General features: G+C 52.6%; 1 protein-coding gene across 6 annotated transcripts in view; it reads left to right on the top strand.

Moving 5' to 3' along the window:
• CMTR1 (cap methyltransferase 1) overlaps positions 1–7,921 on the top strand; it is a 49,029-nt gene extending 41,108 nt beyond the window's left edge. For all 6 annotated transcript variants that reach the window (XM_035295519.3, XM_078369083.1, XM_035295518.3 and 3 more), the window contains 8 exons: positions 12–143; positions 1,051–1,173; positions 1,857–1,948; positions 2,650–2,718; positions 4,082–4,129; positions 4,885–4,997; positions 5,598–5,706; positions 6,436–7,921. In XM_035295519.3, the coding sequence (XP_035151410.1) occupies positions 12–143; positions 1,051–1,173; positions 1,857–1,948; positions 2,650–2,718; positions 4,082–4,129; positions 4,885–4,997; positions 5,598–5,706; positions 6,436–6,568 (819 nt within the window). In that variant the 3' untranslated portion in view covers positions 6,569–7,921. The remainder of the gene's footprint in view (positions 1–11; positions 144–1,050; positions 1,174–1,856; positions 1,949–2,649; positions 2,719–4,081; positions 4,130–4,884; positions 4,998–5,597; positions 5,707–6,435) is intronic.
• The last annotated feature ends 616 nt before the right edge of the window (positions 7,922–8,537 follow it).

An 8,537-nucleotide genomic window follows, 5' to 3' on the forward strand; every position in this document is an offset into this window, starting at 1 on the left:
CATGGCTGCAGGGCACTGAGATTGACATCTTTAGCTACAAGCCCACACTGCTCACCTCTAAAACCCTGGAGAAGATCCGCCCTGTGTTTGACTACCGCTGCATGGTGTCTGGCAGTGAGCAGAAGTTCCTCATCGGCCTAGGGGTAAGTCTGCAGCTGGCTTCCTGCCCAGCTTGGGATGGTGGATTTGCCCTTTGTGGGAATCTGGACAGCTGCCTGCCACATTTGGTGCATGTTCTCTTGGCACTAAGTAGCTGGGGCTTTGACTTAGTGAATGTATTTCTTGAAACTTCATTTCCTTTCTCCCTGAGTTTGCCAAGTGTCATTCATTCATTCTTTCATTTGTTCATGTGTTTGTTTCTTCAACTCTGTGCATTGCTAAAGGGACACTACAACTTTCCTTGTGATACAGAGCTTCCCAGGCTAGTAGCATGGTCAGGAGGCTCATCTGGCTTGAGCCCATGCGGCCATTTCCTTGCAGTACCACCACCACCCCATGCCATCCCCTGTCTTGCGAAGATACTCCCTGTTCCTACCCTGGGCCCCCTAGAGTCTAAAATTTAGGTGAGGGAAAGCCTTGGCAAGCTCTTATCTTACTTAGCTGGGTAGTCATTGCTTTTTCTTTCAACTCTTACGTTTCTGTATAATTTGATCCTGTCTTCCTCAGTTACTTTTGTGCCCTCTCACACTTTGTCTTTTTCTCATTTTACTTACTCTCTCCTCTGCTCTTTAGACCCTTCACCAAACCCACCCTAGACATACACGAAACTGAATTTTTGAGGGCCTCTAATCATGGACTTGGGTCTTTTGAGTGGTGCCCTGCGCCTGTTCCAAGGCTGAGCCAGATGTCTGCTTCTCATCTGCTTAGGCACTGGAGAACACTACTATCATTATGACTAAAGTATAATTGATTTAATCTCTCATAGACATTTTCTTCTGACATTTCCCAATCCCATCAGCTTGAGGCTGCCAACTAAAAGCTCTTGAGAAATAAGCCTCTTACCCTTGATCGCCATGCCTTCCTTACCCGGCTGTTTCTCTCTGCCTGTAGAAATCCCAGATCTACACGTGGGATGGCCGCCAGTCAGACCGCTGGGTCAAGCTAGACCTGAAGACAGAGCTGCCCCGGGATACTCTGCTGTCTGTGGAAATTGTGCATGAGCTGAAAGGGGAGGTCAGAGATGCTTCTGCTTAGTTGTTAGCCCTGCAGCTAGGGGACTGGGGTGCTGCTGAACCTGGCCTTTTGCCCTGAGTTAACTTGGTTATACTGTGTGGTGGCTGACAGGGCCCAGGGCTAGGGAAAGTGTTTATAATTACTCCTCCTCCCAGAGCAGTTGCTCTAAGCCACAGTGGTTCAGGTAAGGAGGAGCACAGTGTCCGTGCATCAAAGGAGACCTCAGTTGTCTCTGTGCATTGAGGACCCTGATGAGTCTACTGGGTATTTTTTTAGCAGCTGATTTAGTTTTTGCTAAAAACCAGATATCCCTTGGGAAAGAAGAGACTTGTTATTTCTCAGAAGCCATGAGTATCAAATCTATATGGTGACATTCAGAACAGTCAGTAGGAACAGTTGGCAAGGGGGGGTAAGCCAGGTCCTGTCTGGAGTGCCATGGCAGCAGCCTCACTGGGTTTGAGGTTCAAGGCCTCATCACCCAGTGGCTTGGATCTTCCCCTGCTCAGAAGCCCAGGCCAATCTGGTGCTGAGAAGCAGCTGGGAGGGAGACGAGAAATATCCTGCATTTAGAGCCCTACTCTTCCCCCAGCCGTAGGCAGAAAGAAGCCACATACCATGGTGGGTAGTGGGGGCTGAAGACTGACGCCTGGCCGAGTGGGCAGTGTACTTACTTATCCTTCTAGGGGAAGGCCCAGCGGAAGATCAGTGCCATCCATATCCTCGATGTCCTTGTGCTGAATGGCACCGATGTCCGGGAGCAGCACTTTAACCAGCGGTCTGACCTGGGCCCCAGGGTAGGGAGGGTGGGGGTGGGCCAGGGCAGCTTGGTGGACAGCGGCCTCCTGAGGTGTGGCCCCTCACTCAGGCCTTCTCTGCTTGTTGACATCCTGAGAATTCCCCTGACCCACCCACTGGTTGATGCCAGTCAGGGTGAGAATTGGTGTTGCCATTTCAGAGTTTGCTAGGGCTTGGGCCCTGGTTATCAGAGATACCAGCACACTCCATTTTGCCACAGCTGCTCAGGTTGAGGTATTTATATTAAGGTTGAGCAAGAGGGTGACCTTGTGGGAAGAGGGGGTACTCCTTGGAAGAAATGTCCTGTGCTTCAGTGGTCCCATTTAAATTGTTTCATCTGAGCGGGTGCACTGTGGTGTCCACGGTTTGGGGTGACAGGGCAGACATACAATAAAGACGATACTTGAAGTTCTAGTGGAGGTGACTGAGCACAGGTGAAGGCACACTTCAAGAAAACCAATCGACATAGTGAAATTAGAGGCCAGAATCCACAGGGACGGGACATGAATGAAGACGAGAAGAGCAGGGCGGCCTTCCTGGGGGACATGGGTTCTTCCTCTTAGAGCAGTCTTACTGCGGATTCAGAAGGTTCTCCTACTGGAGCTGTGAAAATACCCTGGGAGTAGGGGTGCTGGTGGAGGCATCCTTTTTTGCCTCTGAGAGAGACTGTTTGGATTGTAGAATTCAGCTTGCCGAGAAATTTGTGAAAGCCGTTTCCAAGCCCAGTCGGCCTGACATGAATCCCATCAGGTGAGCATGTGATTCCTGCCCTCCTTGCTTCTTTCTGGCTAGTACCTGCTGCTCCCGTCCAGTGAGGGATGGGACGGCTCAGTGGAAGGCACTAGGCAAGTTGGTGTTAGGGACAAGACTGTTCTTGCTGAGGAATTTGTTTGGGGGTGCTAGGTAGGCAACTTGCCCCAGAGCATCTCCCCATCCTGCCTAGCAGTGGGTGGATTGCATTCTGAGGGGTTAAGGTGTCCTTGTTTAAGATGCACGTGCTTCTCAGAGTGTCAGCCCACCTCATGAATCACCCGTTCCCACTTGGGCATTGTTAGTACATCACCTGGCCTTCTCATTTTTTTCAGGTAAGTAATGGGTGCTGAGGGAATGGGAGTTTTGAACATGAAAAAAGAGAAGGATGGTTTGAGGGAATGGGACCCCCAGTGCTTGGGAAGGCAGCGGCCAGGGTGGTTGTAATGTTAGATAGTGGGAAAATTCCAGGATCCCGAGAAGGAAAGGAGGAAGAGAACAGGATCAGGAGGAGACAGATGGAGGACACTTTTCCAGGGTAGGCTGAGGTCTGAGGTTATTGCCAAAGGGCTTAGCCCTGCTCTTGGGGCTTCATGCAGTGGAGACTAAGGTATCTATTTACACTTCACCAATATAATTTTTGTCCTTTTTAACATAAATTTAGTTAAAATTAAATCCAGTATTGAGAATGCACTTTATAGACAGCATGTGAAAGTGTCAAAGGAATTTGTCTGCACTTAATAATGTCCTGTCTGCTAAGTCCTGAAAGGCAGCTCTCGGGGAACCTTGCCTTCATTGCTTGTGGTTTGGTTGCTGGATTTCTGGAAACCTTCCCCACTAGCAGTTCCAAAGATATGTTCAGGGCCCCCCAGAGGTGGAGCGTGGGCATCAAACAGGAGCCCTGCATCCTGGTTCGGGGTCCCCCCCTTGCTGTGGGTAGTAGGACTATTAGGACTATTGAGCAGTAACTTGTTATGGAAGGCCCAAAATCTACGTGGACAGACCAGGGCGAGAGCCTGCTCCTTGGTTTTCTGCCCTCTGGTGATGGTGAAGACGACTTGGGGCTGGGAATGCTGATAGAGACATCTTTGTCTGCCAGACTTTTCTTCCTTTCTCCCTCCTGTCTTCTAGTATCCATAGTTGCAATCCCCAGTTGTCCTGATGCAGGCCTGAAACCCAGGGCTTATCTGTGTAGATCGCTGCATGGCAGGCTCGGTGTCCTTACTGCCAGTGGGCTGGGTGGTTTCAGGGAGGGCCTGGGGCAAAAGCTAAGGTCAGGTGCAGTCCCCTGCCTCCCAGCTGCCTCCTGGATGAGCATGTCCCCCAGGAAGCCTTTGCCTTGTCTCTGTCCCTCTGCCTGCAGGGTGAAGGAGGTGTACAGACTGGAAGAGATGGAGAAGATTTTTGTCAGGTGAGTGACTTGACCTTTGAAGTTCAGAGTCAAGAGGAGATGGGGGTGCGGCTGTGTCCTGGAGTCATCCTCCATTTTGTAGAGATGGGTCAGGGGTGGGGAAGTGAGCTGGCTTTAGCGGTCTCCTCACCTCACCTGCTTTGCTGCAGTGCTGCTGCAGCCAAGAGCCCCCTGGCTGAGAGCTGCTTCAGCTTCCTGTCAGAAGGGACCCGGGCAGGCTGTGTCAGGCAGAAATACAGGCCCGTTGATGCTGTCATAGTTACGATGGGCCTGTGAGGGGCAGAGCAGCAAGCTGCTTGAAATACCATAAATCCCAGCTCCCAGTGCTGAGAGAGAGATTGAGCCTGGAGGGGTAGAAGGGGCATAAATGTGTCCTCTTAGTGTTGGTGCTCACAGATCTCAGTCTCCTTCTGGGTGTGCTTATGTGGAGAAGGTTACATTAACTCTTTCATGGCTGCAGTGTTGCCATGGCACCCATGATCTCAGATCTCACCCTTACTGGTGTCACCTTGAAACCCCCCAAACAGCAGCAACACAGCAGGGTCATTTGTTACTCCCCTGTACTGAGTGGGAATTCAGGGCCTGAATTCTAAACCCAGTATGGCTACTCACTTACTTGGCTCTGTGCCTCAGTTTCATCTTAAGTCAAACCAGGATCAGATACTACGGTTGGGGTGATTTTATTAGCCGGAGACTAATTTTATCAGCCAGGGCCTTTTCACTGTCTTATGCACATACCTTCTCGGGGAAATCAGGTTGGAGATGAAGATCATCAAGGGCTCCAGTGGCACCCCAAAGCTCAGCTACACAGGGCGTGATGACCGGCATTTTGTACCCATGGGCCTCTACATCGTCAGGACAGTGAATGGTGGGTGAGGAGGGACTGTTCCCGCCACTCCCTCCCCTCTTCCCCCCTCCCCATCAGGTGATAGGCCCAGATGCTGCCTGAGCCAGAGCTAAGGGCTCCCTGCTAAGGTGGGTAGCAGCCAGGCTGGCAGTTCTCTGAGGTACATGTTAGGGGACAGTGTTTCCTGAGCCTCTCCTGTTCTTCCGTGGGTCCTGGGAGTTGGGTAGGGAGTAGCGAGAGAGCTCAGCTTGTACATACGCACGTGTTGTTCTCATGGCAGGAAAAGGGCCTTTTCAGTAGACAGCAGCATGTCCGGAAAATCAAGCTTGGCGTCTGTCCATTTGCATCCCCCTTTCTTCAGAGCCCTCTGGCTGAGAGTCCTAGAGATGTTACCCTGATAGCTGGTTGGCAGGATTGGGGTGGGGTCATTGAGAAGTCATTGCTTGGTCATTCTCCTGGAGCCCCTTTGGGCTGGTGAAGGCTGCCACCTCATGGGCTGTTCCCTGCCTGCTTTTGGGAGGAGGCAGGAATAGGACCACCAGGAGAGGAGGAAGGCATGCACTTGTCCTCCATAAGTGCTTTGTGTCCCTTCTGGGTTTCATCCCCTCTTGCTCCCATCAGAGCCCTGGACTATGGGATTCAGCAAAAGCTTCAAGAGGAAGTTCTTCTACAACAAGAAAACCAAGGACTCTACTTTTGACCTCCCTGCAGACTCCATTGCCCCATTTCAGTAAGTAGCTGTTCTCCGAGCCTGCCGTCCTTAGCAGCCTCAAATACTCCTGCAGGATGCTAGCCAGCTGTCCCGGGGCACACCCTAGGTTCTGACACTATTGCCCACCAGCGGTTCCACTGAGCCTGAGAACACCTTTGTGGGGATGGCAGTCCCCTGCAGGTGTGGCCGGGCATGGTGCTTGGACCTGCTGTGATAGCTGGGGGCCTGGCTGTGGAAGACCCATCTGGGCAGCATATTCACTCCATGGAGCAGCCACGTTTCAGTGACATTCTGACGCTGGCCTGATGGTGGGAATATGCTGAGGGCCCACAGCCCTGCCCCTTGGCGCTCAAGGTCCCAGCTGTCCCTTTTTAGGACCCAGTATCCATTAGATTGTTGGTCATGGGCTTCCCCAGCAGCCCTCGTGCCTGTAATTAGCCACGGACATTTTCTGTCACCACACTACTAATACTGTTCTGTTAGAGAAGCACAGACAGATAAAGCAGGAATATCAGTCTTTGTAGGAATCCAGTTGGATGCAATTAGCAGCAACAGCTGTTTGTTGGGAAAAGTTGGTTCAGGGAGGCAGGGAGGAGCTAGGGCCTACTGGATACCTTTTGGCTGCTGGGGGAAGACCCTCAACTAAAGTCATTGACAGACCCCTGCCTCCCACACCTTTAAGAACACTTGACCCTATTCCATCTGGGTGCAGCCCTCTCACCTCTTTGCCCTCCTCCTCCTCCCCAGCATCTGCTACTATGGCCGGCTCTTCTGGGAGTGGGGGGATGGCATTCGTGTGCATGACTCCCAGAAGCCCCAGGACCAGGACAAGCTGTCCAAGGAAGATGTCCTCTCCTTCATCCACATGCACAGCGCCTAAGGGCCTCAGGATGCGCCACCCCTGCAGAGTGTCCTGTCATTCCTGAGATGGGGCCACCCGGGGTCCAGAGTACTGGCTTCTTCCCCTCTTGAAAAGGGACCTGGGAACACTGCACCTGGCATGAGGGGTGGGTGGCCTCCTCTCCATCCCCTGAAGAGCTCAGGCAGGGCCCTGCAGAGGACACTCCCATATTCCTTCTGGGACACCTGCCTGGAAACTTTCCCCTGCCAGGACTCAGCCTGAAGGAAGCTGCTCCTGAGGCAGGTGTGAGGTCAGTGCCTAGGGCACGTGGGGCCGATGGAGGACACGTCAGAGAAGCAGAGCTGTGGGCTCTGTTCTCTCCTGCATCCTGTAGACTCACTTTTCTGAGTTCCATGCACTGCCCCTGAGGGTAGCCATGGCCCTTGCTTTGCCCAACTTTTTATTGGGCCATCCCTGAGTAGGTGGAGGCCTGCTGTTGTGAGCTGGCCAGGAGAACCTGCTGTAAAAAATCAAGGTTTTGATTCTTTGAACTTAACATTTTGATGCCAAGTTGGAGACAATTTTCTTGTCTCCTCCCCCCACTCATCCTGGCCGTCCCTGGAGTTCTTCCTAGCCCAGAGCTCTGACAGTCCAGCAAGGTGGGAAGGAGGGAGTGTAGGCCTCACGTCCTTGACACCACATTGAGATCCTGGGAGCCCTCTCTTTCGTACTGAGTATGGAGCTGTAGAGCCATCCTGGGCCCCATCCCCTTTTGGTCCAAACATTGGGCAGCACTAGAGGGCAGGACACAGCCTTGAAGACCTGTCTTTCTCTCCCCCCACAACAGTGGCCCTACCAGTAACAAAGGCACCTCTAGGGGTTTGGGTGGTGCTGCCCTCTAGCAGTCATGCACCACCATCTGCCATAGTCACCCTAAGGTCTTGGCAGAATTCTGAGCTGGAAGTGCAGCTCTCTTGCTGCCCTTTCCCGTTTTTCTTCCCTAATAGGCGGTACAATCTGCTTTTGTTTGTTGTTAGGTGGTCACTCCCATTTCCTCTATCTTGGTGGAGGCAGAGAGGAGGGGAAGCTGGGCAGTAGCTCTGGGTGGGGGAGGGCACCTGTGGTTGTTTTTAATAGGAAATACCTCTCAGAGATGTTCATGCAGGCTTCCTAGGGCCCCATCCCAGTGCCAGGCTGGTTTCCATGGAGACAGGGCACTGAGGCTCCCGTGAGGTTGGAATCGACTTCACCATGGGGGTCCTTCAGCCAGCATCCAGCTTCCCATCCCCAGGCTGGCAGCAGCACTGCTGAGATGCTGTATTTCCACCCAATTCTGGGTATATCAGTGTGTCTTGCAGAATCTTGGATCATTAAAGATAAACCTATTTTTAATGCCTGTGTGGCTCTGTGTTGGGGCTGCTGTTGTTTGTCCTCAGTGCTTTGTGGTCTGGGACTGGCCTGGATGAAACAGCTTGGGCCAGAGGTGAAGGGGAGGCAGCTCTACTCAGAGGAGAGAAAAGAGGGTTTGTTTAATCCAAGCCTGTCCAAGCTTCTGGGGCCCTGCAGGGCTCCCAGGCCTGCTGCTTGCTGCTCAAGAAGGGGCCTAAAGAAGAGTTGGGGAAAATTATGCTGCCCCTGTTAGAAGCAGGGACTGCAGAATGAATGAACATACAGCCCTGGGAGGGCAGAGACACCTTCCCCCTTTACATAAATCACGAAGCTCACTCTGTGGTGGCACTGTGACAGTCCAGGATCAGTCTGTGTGACTAAAATAACAGAGGCGTCAGACCAATTAGTGTCACTAGACTGGGGGGCGGGCAAAGAGGGGAGGGAGAGATGGTTTCACTGACCCTAGCCTGCCTTCCCTCCGTGGAGGGCTCGTTCTGTCTGCAGTGGGTGGGAGGAAGCGGGGGAGGGGGGCTGTGCCTGAGGGTGGGGGATGCAGATACAGCAGGCACCTCCCTCTCTGTTCCCAGGTGGTTTCTCCACCAGTTAGTTAGCACGCTGG

The sequence above is a fragment of the Callithrix jacchus genome, chromosome 4, assembly GCF_049354715.1.
Source record: "Callithrix jacchus isolate 240 chromosome 4, calJac240_pri, whole genome shotgun sequence".
In the NCBI taxonomy this organism is placed as follows: domain Eukaryota; kingdom Metazoa; phylum Chordata; class Mammalia; order Primates; family Cebidae; genus Callithrix; species Callithrix jacchus.